The sequence below is a fragment of the Microtus oregoni genome, unplaced genomic scaffold (genome assembly GCF_018167655.1).
Source record: "Microtus oregoni isolate MIOR12 unplaced genomic scaffold, Mior012 000117F_ref0000505, whole genome shotgun sequence".
Taxonomy (NCBI): domain Eukaryota; kingdom Metazoa; phylum Chordata; class Mammalia; order Rodentia; family Cricetidae; genus Microtus; species Microtus oregoni.
The window spans coordinates 2138441-2166114 of NW_024544746.1; the positions used below are offsets into that span (position 1 = coordinate 2138441).

General features: G+C 57.6%; 1 protein-coding gene across 4 annotated transcripts in view; it reads right to left on the minus strand.

The window, feature by feature from the left end:
- Window positions 1–27674, minus strand: part of LOC121444102 (BAH and coiled-coil domain-containing protein 1) — a 55515-nt gene that overhangs the window by 15080 nt on the left and 12761 nt on the right. For all 4 annotated transcript variants that reach the window (XM_041645873.1, XM_041645875.1, XM_041645874.1 and 1 more), the window contains exons 2-10: window positions 19221–19400; window positions 10224–10346; window positions 5789–7543; window positions 5464–5572; window positions 4964–5154; window positions 4668–4826; window positions 4246–4502; window positions 3718–4051; window positions 1881–2696 (exon numbers count right to left, since the gene is read on the minus strand). In XM_041645873.1, the coding sequence (XP_041501807.1) occupies window positions 1881–2696; window positions 3718–4051; window positions 4246–4502; window positions 4668–4826; window positions 4964–5154; window positions 5464–5572; window positions 5789–7543; window positions 10224–10346; window positions 19221–19400 (3924 nt within the window). The remainder of the gene's footprint in view (window positions 1–1880; window positions 2697–3717; window positions 4052–4245; window positions 4503–4667; window positions 4827–4963; window positions 5155–5463; window positions 5573–5788; window positions 7544–10223; window positions 10347–19220; window positions 19401–27674) is intronic.

The following is a 27674-nucleotide window of genomic DNA, read 5'->3' on the forward strand; positions in this document are numbered from 1 at the left end:
AAGGACAGCCAGGGCTACACGGACAAAAAGGGAGTGTCTCTGTGATGCCAGAGGGTACCGGAGGGGCAACTGGCAAATGCTCAAATCTTTGGGCATAATTTTCTTTCTGGCCCACATCTCTACCACAGGCTTTCCTCCCAGCCTAGAGATAGGCTGTAGGTCCCTAGCAACAAGAGGGAAGAAGCAGGGCTGGCTTTTTCTTTAGGAAGGGGGCAGATTCCATCACCACCTGCAAAGCCTAGGTCAGATACAAGCCCTACACTCCTTCCTTTCCTCTGGGTGCCCTTGAGGCCAGGGCTTGGCATGCATGGCTCTGCCAGGCCTGGGCCACTCAAGGGTCTCCCTTTTATCCTGGTGATGGCAGCCTGGCTTAGCACCTGCATTCCTCATTTGTCTCTTCTCAGACTGTTTGATGGAAGAAGCTGATCTGACTGATTCCCGCCACAGCAGTTACCATACTCTGTAAAGCTCCTGTTGCAGCAATGGCTTAGGATCCGGCCATTACAGGGCCGGGAGAAAGGGAGGGCACGGCGCTCTAGGAGGACCAGGTGGGCATGGGATCAGACCCTGCATGGCACAGCTGGGCAGTTTCTAGGACCCTGTTTCTTGGGATCACATCCTGGGACTACCAGCATGCCTTGGCAGGTACAACACCAGATGTACACACACGCACACGCACACACACAAACACAAACACGCACACACACAAACACACACCCCCACCCCCACGTGCGTGCCAATGAGCTCTAAAGGTATTTATTTACTCAATGGACAGACTCCAGTCTCGTCAGCATTCACAGGCCGTGTGACAAGGTGCCCCATGAGTCCCCCTCACGCTATGGTACAACATTCATATGGGAGGCCCTGGCAGCTTGGCCTTTGACACAGGGCCTCAGCAGGGGTCGGTCAGGGTTCCCGCTACACAGTCCAGCAGGAGTTCCTCCAGGGCCTATACTTCCTGGCACTGCCCATCCCCACTCTTGGTAGGGTAGGTCTGAGTTTAGGCTGCCCTGTAGCGCGCGCGGACGCACACATGCACACACACGCAGGCACCCCAGTGAGAGCAGGGCCTTCAGGGAAATCGGCTTTACAAGAACATCCAGTCTGCCTCCTCAGAGCGCAAAGGCGCAGGGGCCTTGGGAGGGGATTTATGCATCAGGGAGCCAAGGCTGAACCCGAAGACTCTACATCCTGCTGTAAACACCATGTTGCACGATGGCTGGTAGGGTGTCCCTTAGTGAGGGGCTTCCCTTGCAGCCCCAAGGCAAGGCGCTGTTTCTCCGGCCCTGAGGAGGGAGCTTCAAGTACAGGGGCAGCTGGGGCCTGTGTGATGTCTCTCTGCCAAGGAGAGGCCATACAGGCTCCGAGTCTCATCCTATTGTACTTATTTGAGGGTCTTTAAGTGATTGGCTGGATAAGCTTAGGAGCCCCTCGTCCCAGCATGAAGCAGGAAACCCTGCAGCCTCAGTTCTGGGATGTACTGAGGTTTAGAAATCCAGCAATCCCAGTCTGGGGCCACCTGCCCTGACAAAGCAGCAGACCGAGCATCCTGGTCCCTCTCCTGCTCCCAGGCCCGCATCTAAAACTCTGCCTTAGGTCTCAACATCTTTTGCTTGAGCCTGCCAAAGGGGTGGTCCTGGTTCCAAAGGTCCTGCCCAGATCCAGTTGGCTCCTCCAGGCTAGAACGGATCCTGTGGCGGCTAGCACAGCTACATCTGACTTCCATGAAGAAGGACCCATGGGCACAGGAAGATCCCCTCCCTGGGGTCTTCCTTTCTCTAGGGACGACTGCATCAGGTCAAAGGCTAACTATCTATCTGTCTGACCCAGAGGACCGAGCTCCCAGGGTGTCAGGGAAGGATGCTACAGCTGGGGCTCACCTTGTACGGCCAGCTCACTCTTCTGCCGCTGGATCTCCAGGTCAGCCAGCTCACTGAGCAGGGCAATCCCATGAATCCCTGAGGTGTGGGGCAGAGGGGCCGTGCTGAGGGGCACGGAGGCTGCTGGGGTCTGAGGATCTGGCAGGCTGATGTCAGGTAGGTCCCCTAAGTCCACAGTGGCAGCCACCAAGGCATCCAAGCCCGGTAGTGCTTTGGGTGGGTGGCTGTGGTTGGGAGTCCCCCAGTCCACCTCTGAGTCCCCCCCATTCTCCTCCAGCTGGGCTTCCTCCTCCTGCAGCTGGGTCACATCAGGGACCGTCTGTGAACCTTCTTCTTTGTCCAGGGCAATTGGGCTCCCTGTTATCTGTTCCAGTGCTTGAGGGGAAGCCCCCAAAGGGGGCCGTGGTACCCCCTGATCCACAGTCCTCTCATTTTGCAACCCTCCCTGAGAAGAATTAGTCTGGCCAGTAGCCTCAGTGCCCCCTCCCTCAAGGAGGTCTCCAAATCTCAGTGCTTGCAACCCCTCAAGAGGACTGGGGTCCTCTGTCTTTCCTGGTGGGAGTCCCTGCTCGACAGGGTGGGGTATGATGGCAAGGTCCTGGGTGGCTTCCCTGGCCCTTGAGAGCAGCCCAGGCTCCTCCAGGCTCCTGGGGCTGCAGGGGGGTGGCTCCCCAGGCAGGAACGTCCTTGTGGGCTCGGGCCGAGTTCCTGGGGTAGTGGTTTGCATAGTTTTGGGGTCTGGGAGGTCGGGGGAGTGCATTTCGGCAGGGAGGGAGAAGTCCACAGCAGCTGTGGGGTTCAGTCCCGGAGGCAGGTCTGTAAGAGAAGGCACACGTGAGGGGCCCGTGGGAACGGCAGGAAGGCTTCCTGGCCTGAAGGACAGAAGACCCAAGAGCGGAGCCGTGCTATTCTGAGAGCAACAAGAAGTGAGACCTCAGCACCAACACCAACCAGGGACCCACAGGGACGGACACTCAGGAGCATCTCTGGTGTGGCTGTCCAGAAAAGAGGGCTGTTTTGGTTTTGTTTGAGACAGGGTTTCTCTGTATAGCCCTGGCTGTCCTGGAACTTACTCTGTAGACCAGGCTGGCCTCAAATTCAGATATCTGCCTGCCCCTGCCTCCCAAGTACTGGGCTTAGAGGCATGCGCCACCACCGCCCAGCTGAAAAAGAGGATTTTTAAACCATGGTATTTGAATTGGGGTTTTCTCTGAACTAGATCAAGCTGGCGGTATGTGAGAGGCATTATGCCCTATTAATTTAATGCAAAACAAAATACTCAAACACAAAACCTCTGCTGGTTTGGTCTCCTTAATGTGGAATCGGGACAGGCTTTATGTTCATCAGATGGAGTTCTCAGTGCTCAGCCTGATTCAGAGAAAATCACAGGCTACTAGGAAGCTAGGGGGTAGCAGGCACAACAGACCCCACATAGTCACTTCTCCATGCCTCTGGCAGGGCAGGTTGTATTTCTGGCCCTGGATGGTGACACTGTCCCTTTGCTCAGCTTTGTTTAAAAAAAAAAATCTGGGTTCACCGGCTGGGGGCAGGTCCTGAGTCTGATGCCACCACCTGTGGCAACCCAGGGATGTCACCACTCACAGGCTCCCGACATTCGCCAGTGGAAGGAGTGGATCTCCTTCTTATTTTGTCCCCATCTTCCCAGAGTAAGGGGACCTAGATCTGCGCCATGAGACTAACCCACAGCTCATAGGCGGACAGTCAAGAGGCAAGAGAAAGGAGATGAAGGACTTTGTGGCCTCAGTATAAAGAATACCTGGGTAGAAGAGGGGCAGCCCCACCCACCCATCAGGGGTAGGACTTGTCCTGCCCTCACCTGGTTCCAGTGTGGTGAGGTCGGTTCCAGCCCGCTGGCCCTCCCCACTCTTGTCCTTGGTGCCAGGCACCTTGGAGCCAGGCCCTGGGCTGCCAGTAGGGCAGACAGATAAAGTGCAGGGGGCGCTGGGCCGAGGTGGCGGTGAGGTGGCGCAACCAGCGGGGGTCTTCAGAGTGGGTGAGTGGCAGCAGGGCGAGAGCTTGACCGGGCCTGTAGTGGCAGATGAGGGGGTGCCCTTGGCCATGGGGGTTAAGGCAACTGGCTTGTGGGTGGATTTTGGGGCCTTCTCCTGGGCAGGTTCCTCCAGTTCCATGTGGCGATCCTCAGGCTTGCGCTGTTGGGGGAGGGGGGGAAGAGGCTCAGATGGCCACACCCTCAGTGCCCCCGTGGCCCACTGCTTGGTGGGAAAGCATGCAAGCATGCAAGAGTGTCTGTCCTGGGGCCATCTGCATGGGACCATCTGCATGGGGCCTGGAGGGGTAGAACTGTCTTGGGTCTCAGGTTGGGTGGCTGTTGGGAGCATGGTACCTGGAACTGGGCAGCTCGCTGTAGCTCCAGAGCCTGGGTGGCCCTCTGCTGCTGCTGCTGCTGCTGCTGTTGCTGCTGCTGTTGTTGTTGCTGCTGCTGCTGCTGTTGCTGTTGCTGCTGCAGCGCATACAGCTCTTGCTGCCGAAGCAGCTGGGACCGGGAGTACACTGGGAGCTGGCCAGGGTGTTGCATGTGTGAGGCAGGGCCCCGGGCCCCATACATGGGGGGCCACAGTGAAGCCTGATCCATAACTTCCGCTGTGGCAGAGGACCAGAGAAAGAACTATCAGTAAGCTCCAGCCAGAGGTGAAGGGCCCAGGTGCCTCCTAGTTCTCTCCTGAGTCCAGTCCAGGCACCCCCCCCCCCACTGCTGTCCTCAGATCCACTGCCCACAGCCCCAATGCAGACGGTCAGGGTCCTTACCAAGTGTGTGAGGGGTAGTGTGGGCTGTGGGTTCTGAGGGCAAGATGACCAGCTGCGTGGGTGCATCTTGGGGAAGAGGGAACACTGAGGGCATGGATCCGGGCACTGAAGCTGGGAAGCCAGGGGGTAGGTTCTGGTGCAGGGCAGGGTGTCCTAGGCCTGGGAAGCAACAGTGTAACAGTATTCAGGCCAGAGAGTCCACATGGAAGGGACGCTCAGGCGTCCCATTCCCCAGTGGCCAGGAGGGAATGACCTGGTACCCCAATACAGCCTCCCAGTGCTCTCGGAACACTGACCATAAGAATGTCCCCCCATCCACAAGGAGGGACTTCGGGTGCGGGGCAGCCAGTGCGGGTGGGCAGGGTGGGGGTGGGGGGCCGGGTCCCCGCCCAGCTGGCCGCCTTGCATCATGAGGTGGGGGGGCAGGTCTCCAGGGCAGCTGCTTGACGGGTGGATCCGGGCAAATTCCACGAGGTCTTTGTTGTCTCTGTAAGATCATTAGAGTCAGCTTGCCCCACCCCTTGCCCCATCCAACCCCAACCCCTCAACAGACTGTCAACCTGCCAAGGGGAAATGGAGGCGGAGGCTCCTAGGAGACCCCAACTCTGGGCCTCGGTTCCCAGCAGTGTTGCGGCTGGCAGAGGGTAAGTGAGCAGAGCCCTCCGGGAATGCTGGAATGCAGTGTATGCAGGGCACATGACAGTCGAGTGCCTGGTGTCGTGCTTGTGACACTTCCCTTCCTCCCACGAGGACTCCGAGAGGGCAAACCCACCAAGGGCCTCCACTCGGCTCTTACTGTAAGAGCAGTTCACGGCCAGGCAGCCCCAGGCGGTCGTCACACATCCTGGTCCTCTCCTCCTCACTCTCCAGGTCCAACGCGTGGTTAGCACGGGATCCTGCAGCAGCTTGACAGGGTGAAGATGGAAGAAAGGTCAGGCTGGGAATCCAGAGAGTCTGAAGCGTGCCTAGAGTTGGGGGCTCATGCACTGAGGCGGGGTCCCTGACCTCAGGAGCTTTGAAGATCTTCTAGGGGCAGACGTACGGGGTCTATGGGGTTCACAGGCAGGAAAGGAACACTGTGGATGCTATCTGCCTTGCTTCCCTGAACAAGAACATCCTACCTTTGAAGGTGGGGGCGGCCCTGCCCTGCCGCCCACCATTGCTACTGTAGGCTGTATCGGGTCTGCTGACTGTGTCCTTCTGCCGGGCCAAGGCCACCGCAATGCCCACAGGTGGCTGCCGCACTTCCCCATCTCCGTGCGGAGCCTCGTGTTCCCGGCTGCGGGCACAGTCGGGTCTCTCCACTGGGCCTGGGCCCTTAGTGGCTGGGAACTTGGCTTCCTGCTGGACACAGCTGGCTTTGAGGCCACCCAAACCCACAAAGGGAGCCTTCTGGCCCACAACCAAGGCTTGGTTGCTGTACTTGAGCAGATTCTTCATGGCCGAGACCTCGTCTGGTGGAGTGGGGAGCTCCTGGGACAGGAGGGCTGCCTGCTGCAGGCCACTGCCAAAGGGGTCAAGGTAGGCAGTGCCCTTTCGCTCCTCGCTGACGGCGGCCATGGAGGTGCTGTGGCCCGCCTGAACCCCCCACGGAGGCATATGAGACCCACCATAACCCAGAGATGCCAGCTCCATGGACTTGCGTTTGGCCTCAGCTCCACTGCCTCCCGATTCTACCTCAGGAGCCACCAAGTGTTGCTGATGCCGGATTCGGGCCACCTTCTGGGTTGCCGGAGGGCCGGTGGGGACCTCTTTGCTGGCCATTTTGTCTAAAGTGCAGCAGGCCTGGGCGGCCTTCCCACTCAGCGAGTCTTGGTGATTGGGCCGGGCACAGTCCTGTGAAGGGGCGGGCAACTCGAAGTAGCCACTTTTGTCCAGACCACCTTTGGGAAGTCCAGGGAAAGGGGTCTCGGGGCCCGTACTGAGATACTCCAGGCCTTTTAGCCGGGGGTGGAGGGCCGCCTCAAAGCCCCCAGGTCGCCGTTCGCCCTTGCCCTCGGCCTTCAGGTGGGCATAGGAGACTCCGTAGGATGCACCATGTTCGGGGGCCACGGTCCCCCCCTCCAGGTGCCGGTCCTTGCCATCGCCGGCCACAGCACAGGCCTCTGCTACTTGGAAAGGGTGACTCTTATCAGCCAGGTGTCCCACAGAAGGCACAAAGGTGGGCCCGCTGGCCTTTAGGTCCCGGGAGACTTTGTCCTGCAGGGGGCAGAGCCCATCTGGACCTGCATGCAGTTGCAGACAGGGGAAAGAGCCTGCAGGGCCTGTGCTGAGGGGAGGGGGCGGCCCGGAAGGCAGGCCAGAGGGCACGGTGTAGGACACAGCGTGGTGCAGCATCTGCCTCCGCTCCAGGCACTCGCTGAAGGCTGGTCCAGGCTCCACAGGGCCCACCACCTCCTTGGCACAGCGTCCGGGCGCGGCAACGCCAGTGCCGGGCCGACCTAGCATGCCCCCTGCACAACTGGCCAGTGCGGCCTTGCCCATGTCACCGTTGAGTACCTTGGTGTTGAGTAGGCAGGAGGTGAGATGTTTGGGGCGGCCCTCACAGGATCCTCGAGGTGCTGGACCCCCCTCCTTGCAGGGCCCCTCGGTGGGCATGGGCGGCACCAGCTTTTGTCGGTCTTTGCTGCTGTCTTCCTCGGGCACTGGGCGTTCTCTGCCCTCTGCTACCTTGCTGGCTTTCTCTTTGCCCAGTTCTTTACCCATGAGGAAGCGGTCAAACTCCTTAGGACCCTTCTGCAGCGGGGCAGCCTCAATGCGGTCCCGGCTGCAGGATCCAATGGGATGAGCAGGAGTGGCTCGGGGCACCCCGGGGAAATTGTGGTTGGCAGGTAGGATTGTGGGCTGCGGGGGCAAGTTTCGCAGGTAGAAGTTATCTGTGAGCCAAAAAAAAAAAAAAAAGAAAAGAAAAAAAAGTCAAGGTCAGCAGGAAGTGGAGAGTAGCCAGACTTGTTTGCATTTTTGTTTGTTTTCAGATGAAAGAGAGGGCCAGTGAGATGGCTTAGCAGTTAAGATTACTCTGTGGTTAAGCGGTTAGCAGCACTTGCTGTTCTTGCAGAGAACCCAGGTTCGGCTCCCAGCACCCACAAGACGACTCACAGCCATCCATCCAGCTTCAGTGACCTGTGTGGGTACCAGGCACACACCCGGTGCATGTACATACATGCAGGCAAAACACTCAGGCACGCAACATGAAATTTAAAAAAAATTATAAAAAATATTATTGAATTCATGGGCACGTATAATGCCATATAAAACAAATATATTCCGCTGTTCAGTTCGGGGCACCGAGCAGATCAACAGTGTGGTTTGAGCATCACCGACATCCACCGCCAGGATTTGATCAACTTTCCAAACAAGCTTCCCTTTGTAAACACTGGCAGCGCCTTGACCCGGTCTTTTCCTATAGGCAGCTCGGCGTCTCAGTTTTTCAGTGTGGAGGTGGGGAGAGACAGCTCTACAAAACTCTGGCGATGTGGAGCCTAGACCGGGTGCTGTGGGCAGCCAAGTGCCTAGCGGTGCAGGGGGCAGGGATGCCTGCAGCTCCTACCCCTCTCCTACACCAAGAGCTGTGGCTGCCGTGGTAACAGTGAGTCCAGGGTGTCTGAAGATGGGACAGTGTGGGAGACCTATCTCTGGGACACTCGGAGGAGCTCCCCCCCAACATCTTATCTGACTATCTCTGATTAACAAAATTGGGAGGGGGCGACCCAAAGTATGGAGGAGAAGCAGTCCCTGGTGAGACAGAACTGTACCGGCCTTCCATCTCAAGCCGGCAGCTCTGGGTCACCCAGCTTGTGGATAGTAGCTCCTCCCCTTGCAGTCCAGCCATGATTGGGTCAAACCCTTCCTGCCCAGGTTGGGTCTGCGCCAGGTTGTGATCAGTAAGCCCCGGGGATACCCACTCTTGGCCCGCCAAGCTAGAGCCACATCAAGTCTCTGGAAGACCCTAGGGGCAGCCCTGCCTTCCCCTAGTCGGGAGGGTGGGCAGCAGGGCCAGGGCCCAGCTAAGGGAGAGCATGAAGCCGGGAAACAAAAGAAAAAAACGTTTGCAACTTGTAAAACTGTCTTCAGTAATGTAAATTCCTTGTCAATTTCCTCTAATTAGAAACAAGGGGAAGGGGAGAAGGGAAGGGGTAGCCCAGGAGAAACCTAATTAGCTCAATTTCCAAAACCAAATAATGTTCTTGGATGAAGCTCCACCACAATATTGTGAAAGCGGAGAGGCCTGGCCAGCAGCCGCCAAGACACCAGTCGGCCCCACCGCCCAGAGGGAGTCCCTGGGCCCAGGTTCACCAGTCTGGTTTCTAGGGCTTAGCCTAGCCACCTGCCCACCCTTGACAGATGCTGTCAAAACAGCTGCAGGCATGGGGGTGGTGTGTGTGACTCAGGGCTCAGTGCGTCCAGCCCACAAGCACTCAAGCCTGGTTCCCGGGAGCATGTGGCAGGGCTGTCTAGGATGAAACCAGACCCCCAAGTGGGGCTGGGGTAGGCTTCCTGGCCACACCCCAGGCAGGGCAGCCTGCGCCGTTCACTGCTAAGCCCAGTCTCTGCAAGGCCAAGGCTATTCTGAGCTTCAGAGACTCTTAAGACTCTTCCGTGTTCAAATGTGCAAAACCACTCCAAGGATCCAGATATGCCAGACGCTCTGAGGTCATTGGTTCACCTTCCTGGTCCAGGAGGGCCGCCCAAAGGCACTCTGCACTCTGTCGGGATCTCAGTTCCTAATGGCTACTGGCAAAGAGAGGGCACTGTCCTCCACCCCAAGTGGGGTTCCCTAGGGACGTGTGGAAACTGCCCGGCCTCACTCTCTCTCCACCTTCTGCACTCCAGCGTCTTGTTACATGGGGACTTCCTACGTCCAGCACCCCCAGAAGGACCCCAGCATCCCCGGAAGGACCCTAGCCCCCATCTCTAAGCTGGGCTTACCTACCCAAACTGTACTTACTCAAGGGGTCCCTCCCTCAGCCTGGGCTGCAAACTAAGGTCAATAGGAATACACTTCTCGTCTCCTGAAATCACTAACTCTAGCCTTACAGGACTCTATGTCTGGGTTTGCATCTTATCTCACGATGGAGCCACCTGAAACGGAAGTGTGGCCACTAACCCAATGACACCCCTGGGTTTAGCCACATCCCCTCAAAAACAAAACACCTCCATTTAGTGACAGGGACTGAAATCTCTGGCTTCCCCCCCCCCCCCACAGCACCTCTATCCAGGTGGGAGCTAAATCACTGCTCCAACGATGCCTGCCTGAGGAGCTGTCTCATGGGACAGGGCTAGGGCAGGTGCTCCTGGCAGTCTAGAACTGAGAGTAAGTCAGGACCCTCTCCAGAACGCTTCCTGCCCTGATCCTCGGTCCTCAGGACAAGCGATGAGAGCGTGTAGGTCATTGTGGTTCAGAGTCCCCTCCTTGAGCACCATACCTGGCAGTGGTACCAGGCCATCCTCCTCTGGGCCCCACGGAGCCCGGGGAGGAGAGCTCACCCAGTCTGCTGCTTTCGCTGGTACCCCTTAAGCTCACCCTCAGCATGCACTGCACCCCACAGCACTTGCCTTTTTGGGTTCCATAGAAACGATGTTGCCCATAGAGAACATTGCTGTTTCCATGGTGATCCAAGTGGCTCACGGGTAGGAAGGTAGATGCCAGACTCCCCGAAAATCTGGGGTACGCAGGAGCTAGGGAAGCAAAGCACTGGTTGCAGAGACGACTCTCAGCTCCCTGGCCCTCACCACCCTGACCCTAAGGAGGCAAGAGGCAGGCAGGCAGCCCAGGAGCAACACCCCACGGAGTCTGCTCACAGCCTGCCGGTGGGAAATCAACCCATCAATACATCATATTAACTCTGACTCGACTAATACCATCCCTCCGGTGCAGCACAAATTGAATTGCTGATGGGCTAGGGGCTGGAGAGAGGGGAGGCTGCCTCTGATTCCCTCCCAGTAGTACTTGGTGTGGCAGGAGCTTCCAGGCCAGGCAACAAAGGGGCAATATGGACTCTCCGTGAGTTCTCAAGACAAGGGAGAGCCAAACCAGACAGGGCCTCCAGCCTGCACCCTCTGCAGGCACCCAGGGAAGCAGATGGTCTTGGAAGAGCTGTGCTGTGCCACAGCTGGTCTGGGTGACTCACACTGTTAGGTAGCTGACTAGGATGTGGCTAGTTCCCACTTGTTGGAAGCCACGGATTTCTCCCCTCAACTGGCCTCTCCATGAGAACCCAGCATCTTATGCTCCTGTCGGCAAGGTCCCTGGCATGCTACATGGTGTGCAAGACCTTAACCCCAACTCCTACCTGGCAACCAAGTAGTACTAAGTAGGCCCCTTGTCTGTACCTCAGAGGCAGCCTAAGTTCTGATGGGCTGTACCTACCTGGCATAGTAGTGCTAACCACAGCCTAGAGCCAATCCTACCCTGTTGACCTTGGGCCTACAGTGGCTCTTGTCACCTGGAACAATGTTCCTTTCCCCTGACCCACGAGGTCCTAGCTTGCAAGAAAGATGTCTGGGCCCTGAGAGCAAGCCTTAGGAAGGAGCACAAAAGCTACCTCACTGGGAGCTGGAGAGACGCCTCAGTGGTTAAGGACACTGGTTGTTCTTGCAGAGGACCGGGATTCAAGTCCCAGTACCCACAGAGTGGTTCACAACCTCCCATAACCCGACATCTGATCTCAGTGGGCACCAGTCACACATACGGTACAGACATACATGCAAGCAAAATACTCACACATGTAAAATAAAATAAACCAGCACATCTGAAACATTTTTAAAAAGGAAAAAGCTGCAGCACTGCCCGGGCTCCTCTTAGGAGGCTCATAGCTGAGACTCAGTGTCACCAAGCCCTGAGGATCACAGCTTCATGCCTGGTCCCCTCCCATCAAGCCTGGCAGGAGTCTGGGGACCTGGCCCTCCATCAAACTCACCAAAAGGAGTCTTGGCTGCTAGCAGCTACAGACCCTACCCACTGCTGTCACCAAGACAGCTGCTAAGATGTGGGGAGGGGAATTTACCATCTCCCCCAGCCTGGCTGCTGGCTCAGGCAGCTGGCTTTCTCTGTTAAAATGGGGTGACTGGATCAGACTGAAGCTATCCCTACAAGGGACTGCAGGAACTCAGCGCCAAGGCCGGTCGACTCAGGATGAATCTAAAGGCGTTGGGGCGCCCTTGGGTCTGCTGTGAGCATTAGGCAGAGGCCACCCAGGCTTGCCGGGCAGGCGGGCATTTCCCCACACTGCAGAACAAACTGCAACAGAAGCAGCCAGGTGTGTGCTGCTCTGGAGATGTCCGCGTGACCAGGCATCGGGACTCTCTCAGACTCACGCGAGGACACAGACAAGTGTCGCAGCCCAACTTCACTCAGCCTTGCTACCCTGGACACCCTGACTCTTTCACCACAGAAATCCCAGGCTGTTGAGGCTGAACCCGCCATGGCTGAGGGGTTGGGAGAATGAGGTGAAACCCTTTAAGAAGGAGAGCCAGATCTACGTGAGTGCTACCTGGACACGTCTGTCCTGTCCTACATCTCCGAAAGCTGATCTGCCTGGATACTGAAGTAGAGGTCTCTGTGGCATGGGGCCAGGCATCTCTGCTCAGGCCAAGGACTCAGAGCTGGTAAACAGCACACACACAAGTCCCGGGCAGAGACCACACATTACACTCTACTCCCGTGGGGTCATCACTCAGAAGCCTGACCAATGACACCGTGGGACAATCTCTAGTCTGGTGGTGGCTCTCGGGTGCTCCATGTAGGAAGAGATCTATCTGGTCCGTCTAACGACTCAGATTTCTGTGACGCAGAAACAACCTGCCTGCAGGTGTAGCGCGTATCTCCGATGAGAGCATCCCCTCAGACCACACGGAAGGACTCGGAGACGGTGCCCACGGCCAGGCCTGCTCCCCTCTTGCTGAAGAGCAGGCTGGGACTGCAAGATCTGCCCCGCTGGCCTAGTATGTGTGGACACATCTGCAGCAGATGTTAGCCAGATTACACCCAGCTCCTGGAAGACTTGACAAAAGCTAAGAGGCCTCCGTGGGAGCAGCTGGGCAGGGGGGGCTGGGGCCTGGGGGGGGGAACCACTGCAGCTGTCCCCTGTAATTGGCTGCTGTTAAATGTTTTACGGGCCTCGGTTTTTTGTTTTTTTTTTTTTTTTTTTTTTTGGTAAACAGAAGTCTGTAAAATTCCTCCTTCCCAGACAATGTTTCCAGGCTCAGACACCCCCCCCCCACCCTCCTCCACCTCGTACTCCCTGAGGAGGCCTGGGCCTCTTCCTGCTCTCTGGGGGCAATGGACACTTGGCTAACTGAGTAAGAGGACTCCCTTTCCCACCCACGGCACTTTGGGCGCTGCGAAAAGGGCGGCCAGTCCAGGAAGCAGGGCTGAAATCTACCAACCATTCCGACACACAGAGGTTCTACTCCTCCCAGGCCTCAAATGGGGAACTGAGGAGAGAAAGAATAGTGGGGGGCAAGAGAGGGGCAAAGGGGGGGGTCCTCTTAGGCAGCAATTGAAAGGCCTCTTTATTCTCCCTAGCAGGGTACTCCCTAAAGAGGAAAAGAGAAAACGACTTCCCAATCAGAGCTCCTGGGACTGGAAGCCAAGGCTGGGAGACATGCATCCTAAAAGGACCAAGGAGACCAGGCCTGGGATGGGAAGATCTAGGGGGTATCCTGGTAGGGGTGGCCTGCAGCATCAGGGAGAAGACCCTGGGGCGGAGAGAGAACTCACACTTCTGACCACTAGCTCCAGACCCAGGACCTCCCTTTTCCCACGGCCTCTGCCCATGAAGGTGGAATGGCTGTGATTGCTCCAGTGATCATGTGACCTGATCACATGGCCCATCTGAGACCACCTGCTTCTTCGGAACCCCTAGTTGACTTGGGGAAGGAACCCTGAATGCCATGACCACAGCTACCAAAGGCCCTGGTGAAGGTGAAGGTGGGGGGGATAACTGATCAACAGGCAGAAAAAGAAAAGATGGCCGCCAGTAAGGTCATCCAGAAACGGCATTCAAAAGACACAAAAGACGGCAGGATGGGCAGGTAAAGGGGCAGCGATGAGGTGGGGGCTCTTCCTGCCCACCCAGATATACAGGCACCTAGAAGGTCCTCAGACTGGCTGCAAGCCTCCACCTTCCCAGTAGGAGACATGGGACCTGGCGGTGTTTGCCGTTCCTTAGGATGCTGTCATACTCAACAGGAACCTGGAGCTAGCCCTTTCCAGTCTGCTTACAGCCAGCGATTTCCACTGCCGTCTATTCAGACAGCGCAGAATGCTGGGCTAAGAATCCTACAGCTAGATTCTCATGCCGCTTAATTGACTAGTAATGTCTGCCCTGGGAACAGGCAGGATGTGGCAGCCAGTTCACAGGATGCTTGCCATCTCTGCTTTAGTGGCTGAAGGGAGTAGCCTAGCAACAAGCCAGGTTCTCCCTGCCAAATGCCCCCGCTTCAGGGTCTCTTCACGCTAGCTGGTCGGGTTCCTAGTCACTGAGGCCAGAATTTCAGAGTGACCACCCAAGTGGCTGGAGGTTAGAACGGCAGCCTTCAGCAAAGCCTCCTCCCTACAGCCTGCAGAGTGATGACCCGTAACTGCAGGGAACAAGGCCCTGCAGTCTCCATGTCCCTGGGCTGAGAGGAATAACTATGAGCCCAAGGAGCCAGGCTCCCATGGGCAGTCTGCCCTGGACCCAGAGGACAGTCCTCCGCATCCCAAGGAGGAGCTTGGCACTGGCCAGCGGGCAGAATTATGGGGCCAGTTCCGGAAGTCAACCGATGATGGGAAAAGCCTGAAGCTGGAGTTTCCTGGATGTGGCCCCAACACCTTTCTGGCATGTGGGATGACAGTTCTGTCCCTCACACCTTCTGAAGCACTCCCAGGGGGTCCACTGTGCCTGGGACTCCAGTAGGCAGGTGAACCTGGATGGCAATGGTTTTTGCCCAGGTCAGACCCAAAGACCACAGCCACCCCGCTGCCCCCAGTGTCTCTAAGAAAGGGTGCAGAAGCTGCTCCCTGAGGTACTGATCCTGAGTCGTTCTGTGTCCAAGCAGCTCTGTTACCCAGTGTGGTTTACAGATGAAGAAACAGACTCAGAGCCTCTAAGCCGAGTGTCTGAACCTAAGGCTGATGCAGCTCTTGAGTCTGTGACACCCCGAGGTGAACCCCTGAGACCCTGTAGCTGTTCCCTTCTGACGGCAATGAGGCGGCTGGAGGTAGCCTAACCCGTGGGACACTCTGATCCCCACAGCAGAGTCCATGATGTCCCCCAAATCTTAGTGTGGCCAGATTTTCCCAACTAGCTCAGCAGCTCCTGTGGACATGAACTATGAGATTTGGGGGACCGAGGGTGAGGCAGAAGACCAGAGAGGAAGGGCCGAGGTGCAGGGGTATTTCGTGTATAGAGGCAGCAGATGTAGAGAGGGTTTATAGTTGGCAGCGGCTAAGCATGTGGACAGCTCCTGGGGAGGAACCAAGTTCTGATTCCAGCAACCAACTCTGGCGGTTCACAAGGACCCACAACCTAGCTCCAGGCGACCCAATGCCCTCTTCTGGACTCACGAGTAGCTACACTCACGGGTGTGCATGCCCACACACAGAAACATGCTTACACACGTCATTAAAAATTTAAAATAGCCGGGCGGTGGTGGCGCACGCCTTTAATCCCAGCACTCAGGAGGCAGAGGCAGGCAGATCTCTGTGAACTCGAGACCAGCCTGGTCTACAAGAGCTAGTTCCAGGACAGGCTCCAAAACCACAGAGAAACCCTGTCTCGAAAAACCAAAAAAAAAAAAAAATTAAAATAATCTTAAAACTTTTTCAAAGGGAGGAAGGGGAGGTTGCAGGGTGCAGTGGTTCATGCCCACAGATCAGCAATGGGCGGGGGGGGGGGGACGACAAAGGGATCAATCACTACAGTTACTAGACCAGACGAATGGTCTTCACAGAAAGTTCTAGGTCAGCCAGAGCTACACGGTGAGTCTGTTCAAGAAAACCAAATGAAAATGAAAAAGGGAGAGCACCCAGGGTCTGAAGAAAAAGGGTTAGGGTAGCCACCAGGGGGCAGTTCCAGGGGATGGAGTCTGACGGCCACAGAAGCCTTTGGCCCACCCATGTGGGTGGGGGCCGGATAGGACCTGTCTTCCTGCTGGACATGTTCCAGCCCCTACTCACCCCTGTGCTAAGTCTTGAGAGAGACAGAGGCAGCCGGAGAAACGTGGGTGTGTGTGGTCTGGGCAGCAGGACACGCTTGGTGGTGGCTCCTGTGTGTGGAATCCAGCCAGGCATGGATGGAGAAGTGGCCACCAGGGTGGGTGTGGCTTTGACAGAAGTTGGCTAGGCAGCCAGCCAGCCAGGGCTGGCACGTGTGCCCATGGCTCCCCCTCCAGGTGGCATAAGAGACCATGACTAGCCAGGCCGAGTGAGTTTGGAGCTCCTGCACCCCTCGCCAACCCCCTAGCAACAGCATCCCTTTTCATTGCCCTGTGGGTGGTCCTAAATAGGCAGCTGGTGGGGGGCGTGCGGGCTCACTGACAATAGGGCCAGCTGTGCTGCACCACACCCCAGCCCCATGCACCCAGGCCAGGTTGGCAGTTAGCCACTCACCTCTGCCCCAGGCTAGTTCTACTGTCCACCCTACCCCAAGGCTCTGAAGGCCCATCATCTGTGTGAGCCAAGGGGCCCAGAAGGCCCGGGGCACAGCAAGAAAGCCCTGCTCCAGGCCAGATGTTCCTAGGCGGCTCTTCCAACACCAGGGTGCATCCCTTGAACCCCCAGCTGTTCCAGGGACACAGGAAGCCCGGGCCCCCACTCCAGCAGCTGCCTTGCAGATGGCGAGGGGGGTGGTGTTCTAGCTGTCTGAGAGTCCCCGTCAAGAGTAGGAGGGCACCTATGGTTAACTCCCATGGGAAGAGCTACTTGTCAGCCCTATCCTGGCCTACCTGCCCTAGACATAAGAAGGCGCAGAGCAGGGAGGGGGCAGGGAGTAGGCCAGGCAGAGTCCCTGGATCTCCACATTCAGGGGTGGTTGAAGGAAGCAGGACAAGGGTAAGCTGGGCCTCCTGGCCTACTGCCCAGGAAGCCCCCATTGTGGATGGCCCTCATTCTTTGGCCGTGTCGCGTGGCCCCTGCCTGCCTTGCCCCCCGCCCTCCTGTACACACATGGCCGAGAAACAGGCCCTAGCACGTGGAGCCAGCTGGCACCCCGTCAGACTAGCAGCCAGGCACACTGCCAGGGCAGCCAGCCAGCCTGCCACTCGCTCCCGCCCCGCCCGCCCTGGCCTCTACCGCACAGAGCAGGCTGCACCATGTGACCTGTCTGTCAGGGAGCGCGAGGCTGGAGACGTAGAAGGCAGGGGATCCCCCGTGGTGGGAGGGGGGCGGGGAGGGGGTAACCTGAGGCACGGGTCTGAGAGGGACGGGTTGTCACAGGACTCCCAAACAGATGCGGACTCGCTGCCACTCAGGGAACTCGCGAGGTTGCAAGTGCACAGTCCACTCCAGGACAGCTGCCTCCCCACACACCTGTCTCCAGCCCCCAGTGGGGCCCTGGGCTCTGCTGTGTGGCGCCCTGAACATCCCGCTTCTTGTACCGCGTATGCCTGTGATCGCCCTCCCCTACCTGACTCTGGGAACTTTAACTCACACCTGCCACAGTGTGTGCCCCACAGTGGGCAAAGACTCCCGTTGTCTTTGGAGCTGGTCTCAGAGACAAAAGCTTTCTCCTTGGGACACAGCCAGGCCCCTATTCCTGCCCTGAATGCAGGATGTGGGGCAAAGTGTGGGCGAGTGGTAGGGACGCAGCCCAGAAGGAAGCCAAGAGCTAGGCTCTATCTCCACAGCGCACTGCCTGAGCACCGGCGTTCACCAGATAAGGGGGCATCCTTGGGGCTCTGAGGTTTGGGGGTACCTAGGGAGGGTCATAAGCAACTCTACCAGACAACCATTGATCTACGGGGATGTAGATGGCTGTAGGTGCCCTCAGCAGCCTCCACCCATCCTCTTGGGTGAGTGGCCCAATAAGGAACAAGACTGGGCTCTAGGGCAGGAGGTGCCACCCACAAACCACCCTTCTTGCTGGTGGTGTCTCCTGGCGAGGGATGGAGAGGAAGCAGGCACATGTGTCTCTACTGAGTGAGCAGAAATTCCTGGGTGCCGATGGGGCAATGTCGGCCACAAGGACAGAAATCGAGGCAGGTGGCCCAGGTCGAGGGGCGCACCTGTGGTCAGTCCAGGGCTATAGCCCTGTCTTGAGTGGCCTCCGTTGCTTGCTCCTGCTCGGCCACCCCCATCCTTCCTGCAAACATCCTGGGAGCCAGATGCTGTGGCCAGCTGGGAGATGCCAGCAGACACAAAGACGGAGTTGGAGAACAGGGAGCGAGTGTTTCCTGCAGGGCCCGGGGCCACCCACAGCTGGCCAGGGAGTCTCTTACCAGGGTCCAGCTCTGTCCTCCACCCAGGACTCTGATGGGAGGGCAGGAGTAGGTCTGAGCTGAAGACCCCACTCTGCCTATTCGGTCCTCAGGACCTGGTCCACCCAGGAGATCACGGCTTCTTATCGCCTGGCCATCCTTGTGTACTCTGGGCAGAGCCCAAAGCCCAGATTACTCTGACAACTGTCCCTCCCTTGTCACCTGTCCTGTTTGGAAAACAGCCCCTTCTTGTTGCACAAAGAGAGGTTTCTCAGGCTTCCAGCAGTGCCGGGCGCTAATCTCTCTGCCTAGAACGCGGGCGGGCGGGCTGTGAGCCGTGTGGGTCCACTGCGCTCTGTAAACAGGACGCCTGAGTTACGGCAGTGCCTGGTGCCAGGAGCGAGAGCTCTGTGTGCCCGCTGCCAACTGCAATTACCTCCCGCGTGCCAGCCAGGGAGGGGGGGTTAACCCTTCCTGCGCCACAGGGGACGTACAATCAAAGTGAGCACGAGCAATGGCCAGGCCAGGGATGCTGGGGACCCAGGGCCACCTCCCAAGTTACAAAACCAAAGTGCAAGGCAAACCTCAGTCACCTGGACAAGGTACAGCCTAGACTGGGAGAGGCCAGGAGAGGTTCTAGAAGCCATCCTGTTCCATGATGCTTGAGAGTAACAGGTACTTCTGCAGCACCAGTGTGCCAAGCGCAAGGGTGGTGGCCTGGGAGGAGGGAGCTCTGCCATGGGCAGGACTGGCATGGGGGGTGGGAGCAATGATGGTCTCTGCCTGCTGACGGCACTCCCTACCTCCCCCTCCCGGCTCACACATCTGGAACCCATGCCTGCTTGAGTCTGGGGAGGTGGGAGGCAGCCCACGGTGGAGGGCACAGCCCCATCCGGCTGGCCCAGCTGCATTCCATATTTCCTTAGTTCCCCGGAATCCTCCCTGCTCAACATCTGGAGCACACATCTGGCCAGAACCAGTGCCTACTGGGGCCACCCGATTTCCAACCAATTACCACCTCCCTTGAGAGACTTCCTCAGTAGGGAGGCAGCCCTCCTGCCCCTAGCACTCCAGGCAGAGCCTGCCAGCAAGGCTTTCATCAGTTGGTCTACAACCCCTGGGGTATAGTCAGCAACCCGGGACCTGACTTACCTTCGTGGGAGTGGGAGAACCAGATCTGGGAGGTGGCAGGGTGGGATCCTCGGTAGGCTGGCTCAGAAGGAGAGGATGCAGGGCCACTGGGGTGTGCAGAAGCTGCGGATCCCAGGCTGCTGGTGAGGAAGCTGCCCATGAAAGAGGAGGCTGGGGGATTTCCCATCAGACGGCTGCTGGCTGTGGACACAGGACAAGGGTGAGTCTGCGGTACCCCCACGGCTCCGCATAAGCAGCGCCCACGCCCCAAAGCCCTCCTCCAGGTGCCTCGCAGGTATCTAGCTCCCACAGAGCCCCACGGCAGGTGAAGCTGCCCACAAGTACTTGAAATCACACCCAGTGTCTGGAGCCTCCGGTGTCTTAGGAATAAAACCTCCTTCTTCAAAACCTCATTAGCACCCCATCTGCACCACTACCATCCACACCATCACCAACCGCACCACCACCCACACCACCACCACCACACCATCACCACCACCACCAACCTCACCATCAACCCCACCATCAACCACACTACCATCCACACCACCATCAACCACAACAACAACAACCACACCATCAACCCCACCACCATCCACACCATCACCACCCACACCACCACTAACCACACCACCACTACCACCAACCACACTATCAGCACTGACCACACCATCACCAACCGCACCACCACCCACACCACCACCACCACTGACCACACCATCACCATTGGCAACCATCACTCCCATCCCACACCACCACCACCATTCATATCACCCCTCATTAACACCACCAAAATCCACACCGCCATCAACAACCACCACCTGCATCACCCCCTACACCACTACCGCCATCCCTATCCCCACCACCATTACTGTCCACATAATTTGGTGACCATCATGTCCTTAGCACTAGCACCACCCACATCACCCAAACAGATCACGACCATCATCACCTTCCCTATCACCACTAAAAACCATATCACCAGCTAGGAACAGCTGCATTATCTCCACCATTGCCACCAACAGCTGTATCACCTAGTCACCGCCGCCGTGACAACCACATCACCAACTAGAAACACCTGTATTATCTCCACCATTGCCACCAACAGCTGTATCACCTAGTCACCGGCGCCGTGACAACCACATCACCACCAGTTAATTACAGTACTGCCACCGCCACCATGACAACCATCTCACCCTCTACAAACACCATCACCACCAACTAGGTCCTCAGGGTAATGCCAAAAGCACATTTAGGACCCACGGTGGACAAGTTCCCCACGGGCCTTCTCATTAGCACAGCTCCAGGCCATGGCAGTGCCACCTGAAGGCCTCTCTGATGCCAACGGACTTGTCAGCAAGCTGTGCTCATGCCTCACCGAGGGGGCGCCCAGGTGAACGCACCTGGAACCAGCACAGCCCCAGCCAGAGGTGGTGTGGGAGAAATGGGCCTTTCTCCTTTATTCCACACCACTTAGCTACCAGTCAGACCAGGATGGGGGGTGGGGGGACAGTGCCAGATGAGGAAGAAGACAGACATGTCAGGCAGAAAAGAGACACAGAACTATGCGGAGCAGCTCTTTAGGTCCTCTGGGTTGCTGGGGATCAGGCCCTGATGGAGCTGCCATTGAGCAGAAGATAGTCAATCATTCGAGGCTCAGACACTGAGAGTCCCAGGTTTCGTGGGCTGGGCCAGCATTTCCGTCAGTGGCCTGGGAACACAGTAGACGGTGAGCCGTCTCTGGCCACAGCCAGCCTCCATGGCCTGTGTCCCCTCTTCTCCTGCCCACCAGCCTGCGGCATCCTCCACTGGTGGGCTGTCATGGTCTCTGCACCCTCTCTGCCAGAGTCCAGCAGTCAGGGACAGGCCAAGTAAGTCTCCCTGGTTGTCATGGCTACAAGCTCTTGTCCGCACACAACATACGTGCACAGAAAGTCTCTGCACACAGGGCTGCTCAGTGGGTGGTCTGGGCTGCACTGTTGGCCCTTTACCCCAGCACGGTGCCCTGGTACCTTGCCACCTCTGTTCCTGGGCAGGAAGCCTAGGCCATGGTCATACCAGGGTGGAGAGGAGAGCGAGCGGTTAGGTGGAGCCTGACCGGCCCAAGGTTAGTCACAGAAGTAGCTTCCCGCCCAGGAGGCAAGGGAATTTGGTGAATTGGTGATGCCTCATCTCGCCTGGCTTGGCCCTGGGAACTTCCCAAACACAGGGTGACTCAGCAGAGAAGCAGTCAGGCTAGAGGAGGGGACTGCCCCCGTGGGACCCTGGCATCTCTACCGAGTTCTACTAGCTTCCAGCCCTAGTGGTTGGAAAGCGGCTTCTTCGCTTCCTGGTGGGAAGGGACAGTGCACGGTGGTGGGGATGTGACCAGAGGAAGGGTCTGTGACCTAAAAGGGGTCCTCTGCTTTAGCCAAGCCCACAAAAAACATGTCAAAAGTGCCCAAGAGCCAGGGACTTCCCGGACAAGACCACATGGCTGGGATTGCCAGGGGACCCAGTCCAGACCACAGGCGTGTCCACGCCAGGGGAGGGGACTCCAGGCTGGGAAGGGAAGTGCTGGCCTCCTTGCCCTGCTCCAGGGACTGTGGGGGGCCATGCTTGTGGGCTGAGTGTGGCTGTTCCAGCTGCAACTCTCTGCCCCGCCTAGCCTGGCCCCAAGTACCCCAGGCCTTTCTACTCCTTCCACCCCACCCTCCTGGGGAAGCACCGCCCACCCTTTCCTCCCTAGGACATGGGAAGCGATGGCCTCCAAAAGCTGGGTCTGCAAAAGCAATTTCTCCGGGATCTTGGGAATGGTACTACACCTTGAGTTCTCTCCCACCACAGTGGACAAGGTGGCACTGACCCTCAGCTCAGTGTCCCTCAGGGCCCATGGCAAGAGCTCCCTCGGTCTCCTGGCAGGCAGAGAGAGACCAGTCCTGGGTCTGGACACCTAGGTAAATGGCTCACAGCCTAGCAGGGTGTCTGAGCACTGGGCCCCCAAGTCAGGTCATCATGCTTCAACGTGGGAGATCGATTCTGACCCCCCCGAGAGGGTCTACAGTTGACACTAGGCTCCAATACTGCCCCAGAAGAGTGTCCTTCTGAATGGAGGCCTGAGGGACAGTCCCCTACCCTAGCTACATAAGGGCAGGGGCTGCCCCGGTGAGAGGCTGGCAGTCCTATGCCAAGCTCTTCCAGACTGGGGTCCTCGTCACCCCACACTCGCCTGTTTTCTGACGTGGGGGCCTTTTAGGGGGTGCTCCTTTATAGCTTCTTCCCCTAAGCCTGTTAGAGCAGGGGCTGCTGCCTGAAGGGCCTGTGAGATTGGGGGGTTGGGGCAGGTCATGGCCCTTCCCCTCTGGACCCTCTGACAGGTCACCTCCGGTGTGTTTCGAGCTGTTTCGGGGGGGAGGGGTTCACTCCCTCCCTCCCATGTTGAGAAGTAAAGGGCCGAGCACAGACAGCGTCCTCACCACACAGGCCGCATCTCCTGTCCAAACAGTAAAGGCAGCAGAGATTCCTGGCTCTGAGGTCACGGCCATGAGTGTTTCTATGGGGTAGCCAACTTCCTGGAACACTGACGGGCTCGGGGACTTCATTCCCTTCTATAGCTCAGGATGGTTCAGGCAGAACCAACCACGTATGATAGTGACGGTGACTCTGACTTTGAAAGAGTGGGTTTCTCTCTCCATGCTGGCCCTGGTGGGGAGCCTGCAAGAGATCCCGTAGGCCTTGCCAGGTGGACGGCCTCGTGGTGGGCAGCAACTGTTGGCGGGTAGAGAGGCATCGCTGCTCCTTGAGGTTTTTCTCAGCCTACCTGGCTTCTAGGGGATCCGAAAAAGAACCCTCAGGACCAGGGATCTGTGTCCCTCTTGTCCCCTACACCTTTGAGAACCGGGGAGGTGGCACTGGGCCAGGCAAGCAGAGCCCTGGGCAGACCTGGCAGTCACCTTCTAAGCTCTGCCTGCTGACCAGGAGCCAACCCCAGACAGGGCTGGTGCTGTGGCTGCCTGGGAGCCCAGTTCAGCTTGGGCCCAGGCCAGGGCCGCTGCCTCAGGCCAAGTCCAGCCGGGGAACTAGGCTGAAGGCCCTTTCCTCTTGGCAAAGTTCCTTGTCTATGAGTGCTCTAGTTACCAGCCTAGGGAGGACATGGGGGAGAGCCTGGTACAGTGGGGAGACCCAGAGGGGCTCCTGACAGCCAGTGTGGGGCTTCTTCAACCAGGCTTAGGTCTTCGCGCCAACCACACTGGTCCCAGGTCTTAGGGAACAGATCACAGCCCCAAGGACCACAGTCCGAACAGATCTGCAGAACAATGCCACCAACGTCCACTCTCCCATCTGAGGTACGAGACAAGCCCGCTGTTGAGCACGTTCCCAGAAAAGATTGGGGACGCGTGAGGTGGTGGTGGCACCTCCGCGCTGTGTGCTCCAGACCCTACCAGCTGCTCTACTGGCCTGCAGCTCTGGACGTGAGGCAGGTCGTGGTCTCAGCTCCAGGGACACCTCAGCTCTGCCCAGGACACCACGAAGGCCTGGCCTGAATGCCTGCCTGCCTGGCTGAGAAAAACATTCTGGAAGCCAGCGTGCCAGAGGGCCGACTTGACACACCTCAGGCAATGAACACACAAGGCCCGGCCCTGTCCGTGGGAGGCTAGTCTGTCCCTGTGCCAAAGCTGGTGACCTGCATGGGAACATGGGCCACACCTGGATGGTAGCTACTCTGGGGCTAGCGGCAGGAGGGCTGGGGAAGCGGCTAGGCAGAGCATACAGAGAATGGTCTGCCAGGAGGCCCCCTGGCTCAGCACAGTTTTCAGACCCCTTTCTGGGAAGACGCTCTACTCTCTGTGATGAGCAAAAGAGAGTGGGAATGGCTGGGCTTGTCGGGGCTCCTTGGGGGGCTGACCACTGGCAGCAGCACAGCCCCTTCAACCTGGCACTTGAGGCTGCAGAAGCTGCAGTCCAGGGACACCCTGGTCAGCCTCAGCTGTCAACCATCTTAGAGAAGCCTTCAGTTGTGGAACTGCCTAGATCAGGTTGGCCTGTGGGTATGTCTATGGAGATTTAGCTTATCAATTGATGTAGGAGGGGCCAGCAGTCTGGGCAGCATCATTCATTGGGCACATGGTCGTGTGTGTGTGTGTGTGTGTGTGTGTGTGTGTGTGTGGTGTTGCTAACCATGAGCCACTAAGAGAGTCAGAGAATGAACTAGTAAACAGCCTCCTTCCGTGGTATCTTCACCAAGCTGTTGCCTGAGTTCCTAGTCTAATTTTCCTCAAATATGGACCATGAGCTGGAAGGATAAGACAAGCCGAACGGTAAGGTTGTTTTGGGCCAGATTGCTTAACTACAGCAACAGAATAAAACCAGAGTGCCTGGAGATCTCTGTGACCACTGAGGCCACTATGTGGTCCAGAGGGGGTAGCAACAAGCTGCACTGCCTGGGCGGCGAATGTGGCCTACATGACTGGACACAACGCATGGCAGACGAAGTGCACACCTATGTATGCACTGTGGCCAAGACAGTCCACAGACGTGATGTCATCGGACAACCGGGAGTGCGGACAGCCTGAATACAGTCTGGAAAAGGTGTCAGCTAAGAAGCCTGGAGAACAAACCCTTGTGGGTCTGGCTGGCTGCCTGACTCTGTGCCAAAGATCCCCGAGGGTGTGGCCCACCAGAGCCCAGTCCTGGGTGGCTGGAGGGCCAGGTGTTAGCTAGCCATTGCTTGTGCACCCAGCTCTCTGGCCAATCCATCCCATCTTGAGCCAGGGGGACAGGCTTTGGGGAACGAGCGTTTGTTTTGAGTTAAGCATGCCACTGAGACAGCGTCCCCTGCTTCTGGAAACTGTGAAATGGGTTGTAAAAAACAAAACCACAGCTCACTGAGACGGCGGCAGCTCCAGAGAAGCAAGTCCCTTCCCAGGCTCTCGGCACTTCTGTTGCTTCCGGAAGCCCAGCTGACTGGCTGCTGGCATGGGCCTCCCTGGCTCTGTGTCTGGCGGCTGCAGCCACAGCCTGTGCCAAGATCCCACCCTCCTGCTCACACCCATTCAGACTCCCCTCTACCCTCAGCTTCTTGTTCTGCCTCCCTGGGTCCCCTGTAGAGCTAACCAGGCAATGGAGACATCGGGTTCACCAACTAGTCTTTGGTCTCCCTGGGAGACACCAAAAGTGGCAGAGACTGGAAAGATGAGCATCCTGGGGCAGCTGGTGGGAAGAGAGGCTCTCCTCTCACACTGAGCCTGCCCCAGAGGGAGCTGCGCAGGAAGAGACAGCCCTCCGGCCCCACCCCACATTCCTCTCATTCCAGAAACCCTAGGGAGAACAGACCTTCCACACAGGGTTTTCCGTTTAGACAGGATCAGAAGAAAGGGCTCCAGTCTAGCCTGCCTGGAAGCTGAATGATATCTATCTATCATCTATCTATCCCTCCACGGCCCCGTGGAGGGGGAGGGGCTAAGAGTGGGGATGCCAAGCCCTGGTAGAGAAGGAATTCTGAGACTCCTCCCCAAGGCAAGGTGTAGAAGCGTCCTCGGTGTGCACTGGTCTGTGGGTACGGAGTCCCGTGGCATTTCCATCCGCTCCAGCACCTGAAGATGTGGGGAGCCACACACATGACGAAGGTGGGATGGGACCTTATGCAAGCTCTCGCAGGGCGTGTCTCGTGTCTCCTGGTGTGTGACAAGCACCGGCTGTGCATGCACATCTACAGTGTGGAGCTGTGGGCATGCACCTGTGGCTGCATAGGAGCCTTTAGGGCACACAGACTATGCACATTCTCCAAAAAGCGATTCCCAAGTGTCGGGTCTTTACCAGACGCATGCTGACTGGCCTGGGTGGACCCTGCTGATTCTGCCCACTGCCTCCCCTGGTGTGGAGCCACAGCCAAGCTGGCTATAGGAGGAAGTCAGCCCCAGATGACCACTCTAAGACCTCTGACATAGGAATGCAGCCTTCTAAAAGTGTCTCTTCAGGTAGGAAAATCCCAGACCTGAAAGTGGCTCCGGAATTAGGAGCACTTTGGCAGGCCATCCCCATAGCACCTCGGGGAGCAAGATCCAGCTTTTCTCAGACCCCCTTGCTAGCAGGCAGCATCAGGCAAGAGTTTCCTAAATCTTCAGGGCTGCTGATAGCAGGTGTGGGCCGGTGACTCAGCATCCTCCCCTTCTGCCCCCAAAGCCCTGGTAGGGGCTGAGGACACCTGGTCTCCACAGAACCCACAAAAGCCAGCTCCATGAAGGTCGTTGGCAGAGGAGAGGCTAAGACAGGCCCAGCGAGGAGAACAAAAGAAAAGAGAAGGAAGGAGGCCTTGTGGAAGGTCCTGGAACCACAGCCTGGGGCGGGGGCTAACGGGGAGGCCAAGAATGCTGAGCAGTGGGCGTTGGGCTTGGCCCATCCTGGAGACATGGGGGTGGCCTGGGAATAATCACCTCACCCGGGAAGCCCCTCAGTCAGTCCGAGAGAACCTTCCGGAAGTCCCAAAGGAAGCCACTCTCAGGCCATAATAGGAAAGCGCTGTGGTTGCTGAGCCACTCAACTGGGCAACCATGGAAAAGGCCGGGAGGCAATGATGACAAGGACAGGCCCAGCCGACAGCCCAGAACTAATAAAAGAAAAGGAAAATCGGATATAAGTCTGGTTCTTATTAAAAGAGTAAATTTAGCCCTTTGGCTAGGACAGGAGGCGGGGTGGCCAAGGCTCCCCACTGGGGGGGGGGGCAGGAGGGCTGGACTTCTTCCCAGAGTGATTCAGTGTCCCAGGACAGGCAGGCGGGGGTGGGGCTGCAGGAGGGGGAAGGGGCACACCTTCCCTTCTGTCTCCCCTCCCTCCCTGGGTAGCTAGGGATCCAGGACTCTCCTCAGGGTGCCGAGATGAACCGTCTGGGTGTGAGCAGGTGACCAGGACTGCTCAGCACCACTCCTGCGAGCCACACACCCCAACTTGGACAGCTTCAGCCACCAAAGCGGGCACTTCCCTTCCCACTGCCTTGAAATAGGCTAGCCACATAAAGGAAGGCCACCCCAGTGTAGTTTACTAGAACCTCACACCCATGCATGCTCACATATAAAGCTATACATACAAATGCAGCCATGTTCACAGCGTACATTCACACAAACACATTTACACAGAGACTCTTATGGACCTACAAAGGCATACGCACGCTTGGGTCTCTTCTCGGCGAAGCAGTGGCCCCCACCAAGACCGGAAACTCCGATCCAGCTGTGGGCACCCACCCTGTTCTCCTGTACCTAGCCTCTCACCCACATCCCTAACCCTTGAGGATGAAGATGTTGTTGAACATAGCCTGTTTCAACTGTCGTCAGGCAGAGGACAAAGGACATCTGACCAGGGACACAGACTCCGGCAGGATGAACTTCTACGGGGAGAATGCTCACGTTTTCTAGGTGACTGACTTCACCGGGCTGGCTGGGTTTCCCCTCCTGACGAGTGGACCAGTGCTCCGTATGTGACCCCTCTGTCCCATCCAACACC